The 17,891-nt window shown below is 40.8% G+C and overlaps 1 protein-coding gene across 5 annotated transcripts in view; it reads left to right on the top strand.

Moving 5' to 3' along the window:
* LOC139756698 (transmembrane protein 42) overlaps positions 1-17,173 on the top strand; it is a 39,540-nt gene extending 22,367 nt beyond the window's left edge. For 4 of the 5 annotated variants that reach the window (XM_071676359.1, XM_071676356.1, XM_071676358.1 and 1 more), the window contains 3 exons: positions 7,763-7,956; positions 10,331-10,477; positions 16,612-17,173. In XM_071676359.1, the coding sequence (XP_071532460.1) occupies positions 7,777-7,956; positions 10,331-10,477; positions 16,612-16,758 (474 nt within the window). In that variant the 5' untranslated portion in view covers positions 7,763-7,776 and the 3' untranslated portion in view covers positions 16,759-17,173. The remainder of the gene's footprint in view (positions 1-7,762; positions 7,957-10,330; positions 10,478-16,611) is intronic. The other variant, XM_071676361.1, reaches the window with a different exon arrangement.
* The last annotated feature ends 718 nt before the right edge of the window (positions 17,174-17,891 follow it).

Genomic DNA, 17,891 nt, shown 5'->3' with positions numbered 1-17,891 from the left:
CTGTTTCCTTGCACTACCTCGCTAACACAGGAGACAGCAACAAAGTATAATAAATGAATATAAGTATAGATGTTCTGGAAGGAGGTAAATAAAGTGCGTAAGACAAGGGAGCAAATGGGAACTTCAGTGAAGGGTGCAAATGGGGAGGTGATAACAAGTAGTGGTGATGTGAGAAGGAGATGGAGTGAGTATTTTGAAGGTTTGTTGAATGTGTTTGATGATAGAGTGGCAGATATAGGGTGTTTTGGTCGAGGTGGTGTGCAAAGTAAGAGGGTTAGGGAAAATGATTTGGTAAACAGAGAAGAGGTAGTAAAAGCTTTGTGGAAGATGAAAGCCGGCAAGGCAGCGGGTTTGGATGGTATTGCAGTGGAATTTATTAAAAAAGGGGGTGACTGTATTATTGACTGGTTGGTAAGGTTATTTAATGTATGTATGACTCATGGTGAGGTGCCTGAGGATTGGCGGAATGCGTGCATAGTGCCATTGTCCAAAGGCAAAGGGGATAAGAGTGAGTGCTCAAATTACAGAGGTATAAGTTTGTTGAGTATTCCTGGTAAATTATATGGGAGGGTATTGATTGAGAGGGTGAAGGCATGTACAGAGCATCAGATTGGGGAAGAGCGGTGTGGTTTCAGAAGTGGTAGAGGATGTGTGGATCAGGTGTTTGCTTTGAAGAATGTATGTGAGAAATACTTAGAAAAGCAAATGGATTTGTATGTAGCATTTATGGATCTGGAGAAGGCATATGATAGAGTTGATAGAGATGCTCTGTGGAAGGTATTAAAAATATATGGTGTGGGAGGCAAGTTGTTAGAAGCAGTGAAAAGTTTTTATCGAGGATGTAAGGCATGTGTACGTGTAGGAAGAGAGGAGAGTGATTGGTTCTCAGTGAATGTAGGTTTGCGGCAGGAGTGTGTGATGTCTCCATGGTTGTTTAATTTGTTTATGGATGGGGTTGTTAGGGAGGTGAATGCAAGAGTTTTGGAAAGAGGGGCAAGTATGAAGTCTGTTGGGGATGAGAGAGCTTGGGAAGTGAGTCAGTTGTTGTTCGCTGATGATACAGTGCTGGTGGCTGATTCATGTGAGAAACTGCAGAAGCTGGTGACTGAGTTTGGTAAAGTGTGTGAAAGAAGAAAGTTAAGAGTAAATGTGAATAAGAGCAAGGTTATTAGGTACAGTAGGGTTGAGGGTCAAGTCAATTGGGAGCTAAGTTTGAATGGAGGAAAACTGGAGGAAGTAAAGTGTTTTAGATATCTGGGAGTGGATCTGGCAGTGGATGGAACTATGGAAGCGGAAGTGGATCATAGCGTGGGGGAGGGGGCGAAAATCCTGGGAGCCTTGAAGAATGTGTTGAAGTCGCGAACATTATCTCGGAAAGCAAAAATGGGTATGTTTGAAGGAATAGTGGTTCCAACAATGTTGTATGATTGCGAGGCGTGGGCTATGGATAGAGTTGTGCGCAGGAGGATGGATGTGCTGGAAATGAGATGTTTGAGGACAATGTGTGGTGTGAGGTGGTTTGATCAAGTAAGTAACGTAAGGGTAAGAGAGATGTGTGGAAATAAAAAGAGCGTGGTTGAGAGAGCAGAAGAGGGTGTTTTGAAATGGTTTGGGCACATGGAGAGAATGAGTGAGGAAAGATTGACCAAGAGGTTATATGTGTCGGAGGTGGAGGGAACGAGGAGAAGTGGGAGACCAAATTGGAGGTGGAAAGATGGAGTGAAAAAGATTTTGAGTGATCGGGGCCTGAACATGCAGGAGGGTGAAAGGAGGGCAAGGAATAGAGTGAATTGGATCGATGTGGTATACTGGGGTTGATGTGCTGTCAGTGGATTGAATCAGGGCATGTGAAGCATCTGGGGTAAACCATGGAAAGCTGTGTAGGTATGTATATTTGCGTGTGTGGACGTATGTATATACATGTGTATGGGGGTGGGTTGGGCCATTTCTTTTGTCTGTTTCCTTGCGCTACCTCGCAAACGCGGGAGACAGCGACAAAGCAAAAAGAAAAAAAAAAGTATAGATGATTTTTTTTCATACATATTCACCATTTCCTGCATTAGTGAGGTAGCATTAAGGACAGAGGACTGACCCTTAGAGACAATATCCTCTCTTGGCCCCTTTTCTGTTTCTTCTTTTGGAAAAATTAAGACGGGAAGGGAGGATTTCCAGCCCTTTGCTCCCTCCTCTTTTAGTCGCCTTCTCCAACATGCAGAGAATACATATGCAGTATTCTTTCTCCCTTATCCCTAGGGGTGTATTATTAGTATTATTATATAATCCCAGGATCCCTGTCTGTGAAGAAGCTCCTGCAACTTCAAGACCACTTTACTTCTAGTAGCATGAAATTGATAGACTCGGTTGGAACAAGAAGTTTCTCAATGAGACTGTAATCCCTATATTCGATAGACAATGATACAGCCTCACTGAATGTGATTTTTCACTTGTACCATATTCATGAGCTGGCAAAGTCCATTAATACCATGCACATATATTCATTTATCCATTTATAAGTAACCGAGGTTACCATTCTAAGAATGAGACCTGCAACCCAAGGGTGCACTACCATTAGCAAGAAAATGTAGACTCCTTTGCAAGGAAAAGTTCTTAAACAAAATTATATTGATGCTTATGCAGAACTTAATACCTGGTACAAGTCTTGGGTAAGAATCTGCAGAAAGATATCCTTACACATACTACCAGTTGTTCTAACAGTTCATAAATTGGTTTGCATTATTCTTTCAAGGGAATTTTTGAAAACTTAACCAAAAGTTAAACAGACTAAGAATCTGGGCTCAGACCAATTGACAGAGAATATTTCCCAAAACTTATCCCTTTCAAGATATCCAAATTTAGGCCATTCATAGGAGTGGTTTTATTATCCCAAAGAGTATTTGTGATGATTTTTAGTATACATTGGCTTTCAGAGAATATAGTTGTAACTTATGGCTTTTATACATACAGAGATATGCATCTGCATCGGGTGTTAGTGGACTCTGCATGGGTTGCACTGTGAGTGAAAAGTTGCCTTTAGCAGGGCAGTATCATTGTGCTCACAATCTCATCAGAGAATATTACACATGACAGCTAGAGACTGAGTGTAAATGAATGTGGCCTTTGTTGTCTTTTCCTAGCGCTACCTCATGTGCGCGTGGGTGGGTGGAGGAGGGTGCTGTTTCATGTGTGGCGGGGTAGCGTTGGGAATGGGTGAAGGCAGCAAGTATGAATGTGTATATTTATTTATTTATTATACTTTGTCGCTGTCTCCTACATTAGCGAGGTAGCGCAAGGAAACAGACACGAAAGAATGGCCCAACCCACCCACATACACATGTATATGCATACACGTCCACACACGCACATATACATACCTATACATGTCAATGTACACATGTATATACACACACAGTCATAGACATATATACACATGTACGTAATTCATACTGTGTGCCCTTATTCATTCCCGTCGCCACCCTGCCACACATGAAATGACAGCCCCCTCCCCCGCATGTGTGCAAGGTAGCGCTAGGAAAAGACAACAAAGGCCACATTCGTTCACACTCAGTCTCTAGCTGTCATGTATAATGCACCGAAACCACAGCTCCTTTTCCACATCCTGGCCCTACAAAACTTTCCATGGTTTACCCCAGATGCTTCACATGCCCTGGTTCAATCTATTGACAGCACATCGACCCTGTTATACCACATTGTTCCAATTCACCCTATTCCTTGCATGCCTTTCACCCACCTGCATGTTCAGGCCCCGATCACTCAAAATCTTTTTCACTCCATCTTTCCACCTCCAATTTTGTCTCCCACTTCTCCTCGTTCCCTCCATATATATATCCTCTTTGTCAATCTTTCCTCACTCATTCTCTCCATGTGACCAAACCGTTTCAAAACACCCTCTTCTGCTCTCTCAACCACACTCTTTTTATTACCACACATCTCTCTTACCCTTTCATTACTTACTCGGTCAAACCACCTCACACCACATATTGTCTTCAAACATCTCATTTCCAGCACATCCACCCTCCTCGGCACAACTCTATCTATAGCCCACACCTTGCAAGCATATAACATTATTGTAACCACTGTTCCTTCAGACATACCCATTTTTGCTTTTCGAGATAACGTTCTCGACTTCCACACATTTTTAAACGCTCCCAGAACTTTCGCCCCCTCCCCCACCCTATGATTCACTTCCACTTGCATGGTTTCATCTGCTGCCAAATCCACTCCCAGATATCTAAAACACTTCACTTCCTCCAGTTTTTCTCCATTCAAACTTGCCTCCCAACTGACTTGTCCCTGAACCCTACTGTACCTAATAACCTTGCTCTTATTCACATTTACTCTCAGCTTTCGTCTTTCACACACTTTACCAAACTCAGTCACCAGCTTCTGGAGTTTCTCACCTGAATCAGCCACCAGCGCTGTATCATCAGCAAACAACAACTGACTCACTTCCCAAGCTCTCTCATCCACAACAGACTGCATACTTGCCCCTCTTTCCAAAACTCTTGCATTCACCTCCCTAACAACCCCATGCAAAAACAAATTAAACAACCATGGAGACATCACGCACTCCTGCCACAAACCAACATTCACTGAGAACCAATCACTTTCCTCTTCCTACACGTACACATGCCTTACATCCTCGATAAAAACTTTTCACTGCTTCTAACAACTTGCCTCCCACACATATATTCATAATACCTTCCACAGGGCATCTCTATCAACTCTGTCATATGCCTTCTACAGATCCATAAATGCTACATACAAATCCATTTGCTCTTCTAAGTATTTCTCACATACATTCTTCAACGCAAACACCTGATCCACACATCCTCTACCACTTCTGAAACCACACTGCTCTTCCCCAATCTGATGCTCTGTACATGTCTTCACCCTCTCAATCAATACCCTCCCATATAATTTCCCAGGAATACTCAACAAGCTAATACCTCTGTAATTTGAGCACTCACTTTTATCCCCTTTGCCTTTGTACAATGGCACTTTGCAAGCATTCTGCCAATCCTCAGGCACCTCACCATGAGTCATACATACATTAATTAACCTTACCAACCACTCAACAATACAATCACCCCCTTTTTTTAATAAATTCCATTGCAATACCATCCAAACCCACTGCCTTGCCGGCTTTCATCTTCCGCAAAGCTTTTACTACCTCTTCTCAGTTTACCAAATCATTCTCCCAAACCCTCTCTCTTTGCACACCACCTTGACCTAAACACCCTATATCTGCCACTCTTATCACCAGACACATTCAACAGACCTTCAAAATACTCACTCCATCTTCTCACATCACCACCACTTGTTATCACCTCCCCATTAACCCCCTTCACTGATGTTCCCATTTGTTCCCTTGTCTTATGCGCTTTATTTACCTCCTTCCAAAACATCTTTTTATTCTCCCTAAAATTTGATGATACTCTATCACCCCAACTGTCATTTGCCCTCTTTTTCACCTCTTTCACCTATCTGTTGACCTCCTGCCTCTTTCTTTTATACATCTCTCAGTCATTTGTATTATTTCCCTTGCAAAAACCATCCCAATGCCTCTCTCTTCTCTTTCACTAATAATTTTACTTTTTCATCCCACAACTCACTACCCTTTCTAATCTGCCCACCTCCCACGCTTCTCTTGCCACAAGCATCTTTTGCGCAAGCCATCAGTGCTTCCCTAAATACATCCCATTCATCCCTAACTCCCCTTATGTCCTTTGTTCTCACCTTTTTCCATTCTGTACTCAGTCTCTCCTGGTACTTCCTCACACAAGTCTCCTTCCCAAGCTCACTTACTCTCACCACTCTCTTCAGCCCAACATTCTTTCTTCTTTTCTGAAAACCTCTACAAATCTTCACCTTTGCCTCCACAAGATAATGATCAGACATCCTTCCAGTTGCACCTCTCATCACATTAACATTCATGCGCCTATCTATTAACACGTAATCCAATAACGCTCTCTGGCCATCTCTCTTACTTACATACATATACTTATGTATATCTCTCTTTTTGAACCAGGTATTCCCAATCACCAGTTCTTTTTTAGCACATAAATCTACAAGCTCTTCACCATTTCCATTTACAACACTGAGCACCCCATGTATACCAATTATTCCCTCAACTGCCACATTACTCTCCTTTGCATTCAAATCACCAGTCACTATAACCCAGCCTCGTGCATCAAAACTACTAACACTCACTCAGTTGCTCCCAAAACACTTGCCTCTCATGATCTTTCTTCTCATGCCCAGGTGCATATGCACCAATAATCACCCATCTCTCTCCATCCACTTTCAGTTTTACCCATATCAGTCTAGAGTTTACCTTCTTACACTACACATACTCCCACCACTCCCGTTTCAGGAGTAGTGCTACTCCTTCCCTTGCTCTTGTCATCTCACTGACCCCTGACTTTACTCCCAAGACATTCTCAAACCACTCTTCCCCTTTACCTTTGAGCTTCGTTTCACTCAGAGCCAAAACATCCAGGTTCCTTTCCTCAAACAAATAATCCAATGCATACTACTCCCCGCGTGACTACTTCTTCTGTATCCCCTTTTAGAAAGTTCAGATACAAGGAAGGGAGGGTTTCTAGCCCCCACTCCCATCCCCTTTGGTCACCTACGACACGTGAGGAATGCGTGGAAAGTATTCTTTCTCCCCTATCCCCTGGGATATGTTTGAATATGTACATGTGTTTATATGTATATGTCTGTATATGTATATTTATGTATATGTGTGTGTGTGGGCGTATATGTATATAAATGTGTATGTGGGTGGGATGGGCCATTCTTTCATGTTTTCTTGCATTACCTTGCTAACGCAGGATACAGCGACTAAGTATGATAATGATAAATAAGATATATATATGATACAGCGCTGGTGGCTGATTCGGATGAGAGACTGCAGAAGTTTGTGACTGAGTTTGGTAAAGTGTGTGAAAGAAGAAAGCTGAGAGTAAATGTGAATAAGAGCAAGGTTATTAGGTTCAGTAGGGTTGAGGGACAAATAAGTTGGGAGGTAAATTTGAAGGGAGAAAAACTGAAGGAAGTGAAGTGTTTTAGATATCTGGGTGTGGATTTGGCAGTGGATGGAACCATGGAAGTAGAAGTGAGTCACAGGGTGGGGGAGGGGGCAAAGGTTTTGGGAGCATTGAAGAATGTTTGGAAGGCGAGAATGTTATCTTGGAGAGCAAAAATGGGTATGTTTGAAGGAATAGTAGTTGCAACAATGTTATATGGTTGCGAGGCATGGGGTATAGATAGGGTTGTGCGGAGGAGGGTGGATGTGTTGGAAATGAGATGTTTGAGGATAATATGTGGTGTGAGGTGGTTTGATCGAGTAAGTAATGAAAGGATACGAGAGATGTGTGGTAATAAAAAGAGTGTGGTTGAGAGAGCAGATGGGGGTGTGTTGAAATGGTTTAGACACATGGAGAGAATGAATGAGGAAAGATTGACAAAGAGGATATATGTGTCAAAGTTGAAGGGAACAAGAAGTGGGAGACCAAATTACTTGGCATTCAGTTCTTTGCAGCAGTAAAAGGCTTAATGAGATTGTCAGTATGATTTAAGGAGCCTCTTGTATGTTCTCTTAAAAATTTTGAATTGCCAAATTGCCATGTAGGGTGACTAGAGGTTTTCTGAACTTTATGATTTATCATTAGTTTGATAGTATATGATGAATATGGTTTCGAAGCCATCACATCATAAAGATGCACCATGTTGTCAGGCTTATGTGGGTCAATGATGCGTGGGCAGATGTATGCTGTGATGTCTGGGCTGCTGGCTGCAGCAGCAAGTCTATGTGGGAAGTATGCTATGGCCAGTACAGAAGCTCAAGATCTTTGTGAAACAGCCCTATTACTGTTCCATAATGAAGAGGAAGTTACAACTGCAAACAATATAAGTACTATATGTGATCAAGTAAGTAAAGAGCAGACCCTTAGGAACTTAGTTTCACGAGTTAATGCAACATTTTTGAAATTCGTTAATGTTGTTGATATTGTTGATTACACCACATTTTGTAAAAGCACCATATTTTCATTTTCAATGCAGGATTTCTAATTTTGAATTTTACTCCACATGCATGATTTTAGGGTACGGTGTGTAGACTGATCCTGTGCTTTGTCAAATACCATCCCAGTCACCTAATTGCAAACATAGCTTATACATCATCGTTGCCTGAAAATTTCATTATTATTATTTTTTTTTTTCTAGGCTCCAGTGACAGACAAAAGTCCACATCAAGGCTGGGCCTTGATTGAAATGTAAATAGAATTATGAAATGAAAAAAGAAAAGGCTAAGGGAAAGTATTTGAATATTTTTGAGAAAGTGAAAACCTTTCTTTTGAAATGTGCCCGGTCATAGTTATTGGGAAAGACATGAGAAGGTAGAGAGTTCCACAGCTTCAAGGTTTTGGGAAAGAAGCAGGTATCAAAACGCCCCTCCCTTGACTTGCTGATGGCCACACTATAATCATGTGATGCAACAGCTTGCTGGGTATTGCTTGGTCTAGTTATTGGTGGGGGCTCACAAGCAGCCAGCTCTTGGGAGCTAAAACCAAAGTGATTCCCATAAAAGAGGGAAAGTGAACCAACTCTGCAGTGCAGGGCAAGAGAGTCAAGTTTGGAAGTTATCCTGGGACAGTTAATAAGGTGGACTGCTTTCAATTCAACTCTGTCAAGTAAGGATGCTGAGCTAGAACCACCTCAAATGTGAGAGGAGTAATCTATACAAGGACGAATCATTTCCTTGCATGAATGGAGTAACTGTTCTGAAGAGAAGTTTGGATGTCTGAACAGGACATCCAGTTCCTTAGAGGCAGACTTAACAATTCCTGTAATGTAGGGCTTCCAAGAAAGAATGATTGTTACAGTAATACTAAGTATGATCATTGAGTCCAGAGGTGGAATTATGGAACTGTCCAAGGAGAGACAAGAGTTATGAATGTTTGATAGAGAGATGGACAGAAACTGGGTCTTGGAGGTATTAAACAAAATTTTGTGTACCATACTGAGATACACTGTCCAGGTATGAGTTTATTGAGGAAGTTGTGTCAAGACAAGATGCAGATTGAGTGAGAGAAGAGTGAGTAGAATTGAAGGATGTCGATGAATGCAGTGTTGAGTCATCATTGTATGAATGCATTGGATTATTTGTGGAGGAGAGGAAATCATTGAAAAGGAGAAAAAGTTTAGGGGACAGAACAGAACAGAACCTTGAGGGACATCACTTTTGATGGAGAAAAGAGGGGTGGCTGATCCATCAACAATGAGATAGATTGGCTACAGAGGAAGCTAGATATGAAGGAGCAAAGTGAGGGAGGGAAGCCAGAAGAGGGGAGCTTAGAGATTGCCACACCCTGTCAAAAGCCTTAGATTTGTCAAGGGCAACTACACATGACTCTTTCAGTTTGAAGCACAAGTCAAAGAAAGCTGTGCTTTCTTTCCTCAACCTTTGATGTTGTTATTGTTGTAGACTTTCAGTTTCTAAAGGGAAATTTCTTTATATTATTCTGCTGCTTCATTGTGGCAACATTCACTCTGCATTCACACTTAATGGTATGTCAACATTTCTTGAAGCTCTTTTTAGGTTTATGAACATTGTTATTGCCCATTTCCCCTAATGTATTTTCTTTCATGTTTTTCCATGTGCCTTATAACTTGTGTTAAATCGCAGATTAAGAAAACATTTCATATGTTTGCATTCTTGATGGTAAAAGAGAAAGGTAACTGCTTCATTGTATGATACAGTATTGGTTATAGCATGGAGAAGTCTTAGTAGAGACACATTTGTCATTGGGTCTTCATTGCTAGAATGCATACAGTATTTTGTGGTGGCTAATGTCTAGTCAACATTTTACCTATGTTGTCTCTTTCTTTTAGCGAGAAATTTTCATCCTAGATAATTCATCCTTTCAGTGTTAAATAAATACTTTTGAGCTCTTGCACTTTAGTAGGGTAATGCTCACATGGATGGAAAGGGTATACTTGTGGACTATGTATGACACAAGGAATTATAGTTGATGTATATGATCTGCAAACTTATGCCTATGTAGATAATGTGATGACAGCTTATGGCCTTTGTAATTTGCATACATGATAAAAATCTGGCTCAACCTGTGGAAAATATTCAAGATTGTTACTGGTCATCACAATGTACTTGTTACTGGTCATCACAATGTACAGTGATTTCAAAAGCATAAGAGTAATTCACTCAAGCTGTAAAATGTGCTGTATCATGTGAAAATAAGATAATGTCCGCAGGTTCTTTATCTTATTTTTGCATTTATTTCAGTATACAATTGTGCTGAGGGTACTGTTCTTTGCCTTGATGGTTGGTGTCAACTGTGTTATGTGGACAACTTTTACCAAATCATTGCGATTTTCTTCCACATCACTTGAGGCCACCATTACCAACACTGCTGCGAACTTCTTTTTTACGGTAGGATGTTTTTCTGTTCCAGTATTAGAACACAGTTACAGGTAGTGAACACTGGGTGGATGAGAACATGATTAATTTGTTTCTGGTAAGAAGGAGCATGATAGGTAGTGTATATGATATGCAGTCTAAGAGAGGAAACTTAACTTTTAAGGAAAATTAAAGAATAAATTGTGGGGATACAAAACAGTACAATGTGAGACTGAGGTGGTGTGGAAGCAGTTTAAAAAATGCATTATTAGAGGCTACCATGAAAATGAGTGGCATTGAATATATATGTTGTGGAAAGAGTGGTATAGAATGGTAGAATGGAGATTTATATGAATTGGTGGAGGTGGAAAGAATTTGAAGCAAGAAGCTAAATCTATCTGAAAGTAATGTTGAACAGAGAGAAAAAAGACAATTGAGAATATGAATTCATTAATAGAAAGGAAAGCAAATAAACATCTTAAAAGAAGTATGAATGAGAATTTAAAGGTGATTAACAAATTATTCTTGAATGAGATATATAAAAAGAGAAGTACATATAAGATATATAAAAAGAGCAGTATGTGTAAGGAGTGCAAGTTAGTTCAACAGGTCTAGGAGAATGGTAGTGACAAAGGATGAAGACTGGAAGAGATGGGGTGAGTATTTTAAGTTATTGACTGGAAATGGAGGTGAAAGAAATGTGTTAGTATTAGAGGTAAAGAAAGAGAACAGATATATAAGGGAAGAAAACATAACAAAGGATGAAGTAAGAAGAGCATGAAAGCTGTTAAAGAAAGGAAAAGCTGAGGGTATAAATGGAATAACTTTTGGAAGAGCTAGACCCAAACCCTTCTTGGAAGGGTGCCTGGGACTGAATGAAGAACCTCTCAGTTTGTTGCCAGATGCTCTACCACTGAGGTACACTGTAAGTGTATAGATCATCTAAAGGATTAAATTGATCAAAACTTGTACAGGTTGAGTATTCCGTATTTGAAATGCCTGGGACCAAAAGTGTTTTGGATATTGGAATATGTGCATATATATACAGGGTGGGGGAGGGGGTGAAAGTTCTGGGAGCATTGAAAAATGTGTGGAAGGCGAAAACATTATCTTGGGAAGCAAAAATGGGTATGTGTGAAGGAATAGTGGTTCCAACAATGTTATATGGTTGCGAGGTGTGAACTATAGATAGGGTTGTATGGAGGAGGGTGGATGTGTTGGAAATGAGATGTTTGAGGACAAAATGTGGTGTGAGGTGGTTTGATTAAGTAATGAAAGGGTAAGAGAGATGTGTGGTCATAGAAAGAGTGTGGTTGAGAGAGCAGAAGAGGGTGTTTTGAAATTGTTTGGTCACATGGAGAGAATGCATGAGGAAAGATTGACAAAGAGGATGTATGTGTCAGAAGTGGAGGGAACGAGAAGTGGAAGACCAAATTGGCGGTGGAAGGATGGAGTGAAAAAGATTTTGAGCGATCGGGGCCTGAACATGCTGGAGGGTGAAAGGCGTGCAAGGAATAGAGTAAATTGGAACGATGTGGTATACCGGGGTCGACGTGCTGTCAATGGATTGAACTATGGCATGCGAAGTGTCTGGGGTAAACCATGGAAAGTTTTGTGTGGCCTGGATGTGGAAAGGGAGCTGTGGTTTCAGTGCATTATACATGACAGCTAGAGACTGAATGTGAGCAAATGTGGCCTTTGTAGCTAGAGACTGAATGTGAGCAAATGTGGCCTTTGTTGTCTTTTCCTTGTGCTACCTCATGTGCGTGTGAGGGGGAGGGGGTTGTCATTTCATGTGTGGTGGGGTGGTGACAGGAATGAATAAAGGCAGCAAGTATGAATTATGTACATGTGTATATATGTATGTGTCTCTGTATGTATATATATATGTATACGTTGAAATGTATAGGTATGTATATGTGCATGTGTGGACGCGTATGTATATACATGTGTATGTGGGTGGGTTAGGCCATTCGTTCATCTGTTTCCTTGTGCTGCCTCGCTAACACGGGAGACAGCATCAAAGTATAATGAATATGAAAAATACATGGTGAGATATGTGGAAAACTGGATGGTATGGAAACAAATAGGTTACAGCTGAGTCATACCCAATGTTTCGACTGTTCAACAGTCTTCCTCGGGAGATACTGATTCCAGCATTTGGTGGGACTGTGCTCCCCAGCAAGTGATGGTCACCTGGTCAGATGCCTTGGCATGTCACTATCTGATTGGACCACTTGTCCTGCTGCCTCTACCTGTTCAAAGCGATCTCCGCTACCTGATGTGACCAGATGAACCCAGACCTTGTGTAAATGTTGTTCTTAATCCTTTCCTCTAGTTAAGCTCTCAGCTATCAGTAAACGGTTTGTCACTCGCCTGTAGTTGCCTTGGCGTTGACTGTTTAGTGATGGTGTGAGAGGTTACCTAGAGGACGGGATTAAGAACAATGTTAACACAAGGTCTGAGTTCATCTGCTGGTCACATCAGGCAGCAGAGATCATTTTGAACAGGTGGAGGCAGCAGAACAAGTGATCCAATCAGATAGTGACACGCCAAGGCATCCGAATGGGTAACCATCATCTGCTGGGAAACAGTCCTGCTGACTGTTGAAATCAGTATTGCTTCAGGAAGACCTTGGAACCATGGAAGTGGAAGTAAGTCATAGGATGGAGGAGGGGACAAAGGTTCTGGGAGTGCTGAAGAATGCGTAGAAAGAGAGAGCATTATCATGAAGGGCAAAAATTAGTATGTTTGAAGGAATAATAGTCCTGACAATATTGTATGGATGTGAGGCATGGGCTAAAGATAAGGGTTTGTGGAGGAGGGTGGATATTTTGGAAATTAAATGTTTGAAGACAACATATGGTGTGAGGTTGTTTGATTGAGTGAGTAATGAAAGGTTGAGAGAGGTATGTGGTAATAAAAAGAGTGTGGCTGATAGAACAGAATAGAATGTGCTCAGATGGTTTAAACATTTGAAGAGAATGAGTTAGGGAAGGTTGACAAAGAGTTTATATGTGTCAGAAGTGGAGGGAACAAGGAGAACAGGGAGACCAAACTGGAAATGAAAGGTTAAACTCCATGCTGCAACGTCGTAGGTCTGGGTAGCTTACTTTATGGACTTTAAGTTCTGGTAAACTAGAAATGATTAATTCCAAGTTTAATTATGAGTAAAAGGGTAAGTTCTCATGGATTTACCTTCATCCTGAGGTAAAACATGATTAAGTGCTGTCTCAGTTCCTCATAGGAGAGTATTTGTAGGTTAGAAATAATGGCAGTAAAGATATCTTAACACATAGTGTACTTGGAATTTGGAGGTTAGATAAAAGGTGCATGGATTAGTCTTCTTGGACTTAACACATAGTGCTCTTGGAATTAGGATGTTAGATAAAAGGTGCATGGATGAGTCTTGTTGGATGGTATGGCCATGGATAATGGATGGCAGATGACAAGGATATACTGTATAGTAATATAGTATAGGGTGCCAGGAGCAGTGCTTACATGCGAGTACCTATGATGATATTTCGCCAGAATGGCAAGGCTAGTATGAAGTATTCACTGCATGTCTTGCTTGATGTGTAGGCATATAGATGTATTGATGATAGACCATGGAAGAGATAAATAGATGAAGTGAGAGAATTGAATAGGGCAGGAGATGCAATAAAAACATTTTGTGTATGGCGATGGTTTGAAGGAGTTATTTGTCGTATTTGTCGAACAGCTTGGTCTTTCATGTTTGTTCACTGTCCCCACATAAGCAAGATAGCACTAGGAACAGATGAAGGGAAAGTCGCATTTGCTCATATCCATCCTCCAGCTGACATGTGTAAAGCACATAAACCACAGTCAAGCCCCATAGACCTTTCCATGGTTTCCCCAGCTACTTTATATTCCTTGATTTAGTCCATTGACAGCCTGTTGCCCCCATGTACAACGTTGCTCCATTTCTCTCTTTTGTCTGTGCACCTTCCTGCATGTTCAGGCCGCGGGTGTTCAAAATCTTATTCACTCCGTCCTTCCATCTCCAATTAAAAATATTTATTTATTTTTATTTTGCTTTGTCGCTGTCTCCTGCGCCTGCAAGGTAGCACAAGGAAACAGACGAAAGAAATGGCCCAACCCACCCCCACACACATGCACACACACACACACACACACACACGTCCACACACGCAAACATACACACCCACACATCCCAACATACACACATATATACACACACAGACACACACATATACACACATGCACACAGTTCACACTCTGCCCCTACTCACCCCCATCACCACCCCGCCACACACGGAATAACATCCCTCTCCCCCCTCATGTGCGCGAGGCAACGCCAGGAAAAGACAACAAAGGCCCCATTCACTCACACTCAGTCTCCAGCTGTCATGCAATAATGCCCGAAACCACCGCTCCCTTTCCACATCCAGGCCCCACACAACTTTCCATGGTGTACCCCAGACGCTTCACATACCCTGATTCAATCCATTGACAGCACGTCGACCCCGGTATACCACATCGATCCAATTCACTCTATTCCTTGCCCGCCTTTCACCCTCCTGCATGTTCAGGCCCCGATCACTCAAAATCTTTTTCACTCCATCTTTCCACCTCCAGTTTGATATCCCACTTCTCCTTGTTCCCTCCACCTCCGACACATATATCCTCTTGGTCAATCTTTCCTCACTCATTCTCTCCATGTGCCCAAACCATTTCAAAACATCCTCTTCTGCTCTCTCAACCACGCTCTTTTTATTTCCACACATCTCTCTTACCCTTACATTACTTACTTGATCAAACCACCTCACACCACATATTGTCCTCAAACATCTCATTTCTAGCACATCCACCCTCTTGCGCACAACTCTATCCATAGCCCACGCTTCACAACCATACAACATTGTTGGAACCACTATTCCTTCAAACATAGCCATTTTTGCTTTCGGAGATAAAGTTCTCGACTTCCACACATTCTTCAAGGCTCCCAGGATTTTTGCCCCCTCCCCCACCCTGTGATTTACTTCCACTTCCATGGTTCCATCCGCTGCCAGATCCACTCCCAGATATCTAAAACACTTTACTTCCTCCAGTTTTTCTCCATTCAAACTTACCTCCCAGTTGACTTGAACCTCAACCCTACTGTACCTAATAACCTTGCTCTTATTCACATTTACTCTTAACTTTCTTCTTCCACACACTTTACCAAACTCAGTCACCAGCTTCTGCAGTTTCTCACATGAATCAGCCACCAGAACTGTATCATCAGCGAACAACAACTGACTCACTTCCCAAGCTCTCTCATCCCCAACAGACTGCATACTTGCCCCTCTTTCCAAAACTTTTGCATTCACCTCCCTTCCATCTCCAATTAAAAATGTAAGGAATATTACGTGTGATGTGAAAGTTCTTGTTTTACTGTAATACTAAGCATGTGTTCAGGATGTGTATGATTTTAGGGAATATGATGTTGGTGATAACATGTTAGAAATGTAACTTGGTTTTACTCATGTTATTTCTGTGTATGCAGTTGATGGATTACTTGTCCCATGATTGACTATTGAATCATGTCCTTGAAGGCTGTGGCATTATGTCTCACCTATATATACTTTTATCTCACCCAACCAGTAATGCAAGTCACTGATTTGTGGCACATTTGTAAATTAGCACAATCATTCGATTAGTCTAAGTGTTTGTTTCATTTGTTTGTCTTGCCTGCTGAGTACATTCATGGTTATTTATTTTATTTATTTTGCTTGATCGCTGTCTCCTGCATCAGCGAGGAAGTGCCAGGAAGCATGGTATTCACACAAAATTCATTCATACAATGGTAGCAGATTCATCCATTGTATTTATTTGTTGGATTTTTTTTCAATATCATAACTTGTATGTATCATGACAATCTTTGTGAACTACCAGGGCTAAGATGTAGAATACACACACCCATAAGTGCAGAGAGAAAATATGAAGCTAGATTTTTTCAAGTCCCTGTCATTACCATGGAGGGTTCAAGTGTTAATCTATATCAGACTGAAGTGTGTGGTGAGAACCTTCGAAGGCTACTTGGGCTAGGATGTGAGATACACCCTATGTACAAATAACATCTTATATTTTATATCCCAAATGAAGGAATCATATTAATGCTTATTTACACCTTATATTTGCAGGCCATTCTGGGTCAGGTGCTATTTGGTGAGGTTGTAAGAAGCCTTTGGTGGATGGGCACTGTCCTGATCATCAGTGGGTTGTTACTTATGCACCATGCCAGCAATATTCCACCTCGTAAACCAGGGACAAGACCGAAAACTCACTAGACCTTAGCTGAAGTGAAACAGACTTTTAGCAAGGAGACCCAGCTGTTCATAGTCAGGGAGAATGAGAAATATTTTGGTTTGAAAGTTCAACTCATTATAGTATCTTATATATTTCTTGGTTATTAACATATTACATATTACTGTTGTACTAGTGTTCAGTAAAATTTACATAAAATCATTGTGTCAGGAAGATAGTCAAAGGAATGCCTCTTTTCATCAATAAATAGTTAACTATGAAATATCTTTATGTTAAGTAGGGCAGGCATTGCTGTTCACATCACATCTGTGTACTGCTTTGGGACTACTCAGTATTTCTGAAGTTTTCAAAAGAGCACAAATTACATTATTTGCTTTGTTTGCCAATTTGAATACATCTTGCAATGTTTACATTACGATAGAATGTCAAAAATTATCCTAATATTAAAAGTACACGTCCTTTCTTGAAGCTTGCTCTGTGCATACTATGTGCTTGTGAAAATTTTAAAGACTTTAAATGGTCTTAATATCAGAGTAACTTATATCCGTCATGGTAATTCTACAGTATCAATTTATGCTTTACTTTATTTATTACCTCAGCTTTCTCTGTACATGTATGTCTTTGCCTTTGCATCATGAAACATATACCTTTATAGAAATATACCATGCAATGGACCAACCTTAAGAAACCAGTAATCCTGACTGTTCACTACTCACTTTTTAGATGATCAGTAACGAAAACATCTAAAACATTGGTAAGCATAGCATTTACTATCATGGTTTGTATTATATGTAAGTCGATGATTATTTATGTACATTTTACATTTTAGATGGAATGATTTTGTTATGGAATTAAAATATTCTTTATTTCAGAATTTTTTACAGCGTACTGAGAAACACAGCTTTTACTTCCAGAGCAATTCTTAACTTTATTTACTTAGTCGGGGAAAAAATTCTGATGTATAATAGTCAGGTGACATGATTTTATTTTATGATTTAGAATCGGGGTCGACGTGCTGTCAATGAATTGAACCAGGGCATGTGAAGCATCTGGGGTAAACCATGGAAAGTTCTGTGGGGCCTGGACATAGAAAGGGAGTTGTGGTTTCAGTGCATTATTTCATGACAACTAGAGACTGAGTGTGAATGAATGTGGC

This window comes from Panulirus ornatus, chromosome 23 (genome assembly GCF_036320965.1).
Source record: "Panulirus ornatus isolate Po-2019 chromosome 23, ASM3632096v1, whole genome shotgun sequence".
Classification (NCBI taxonomy): Eukaryota; Metazoa; Arthropoda; class Malacostraca; order Decapoda; family Palinuridae; genus Panulirus; species Panulirus ornatus.
Note: the sequence above shows the minus strand (reverse complement) of the source record. Positions and strands in the feature narration are given on the sequence as shown.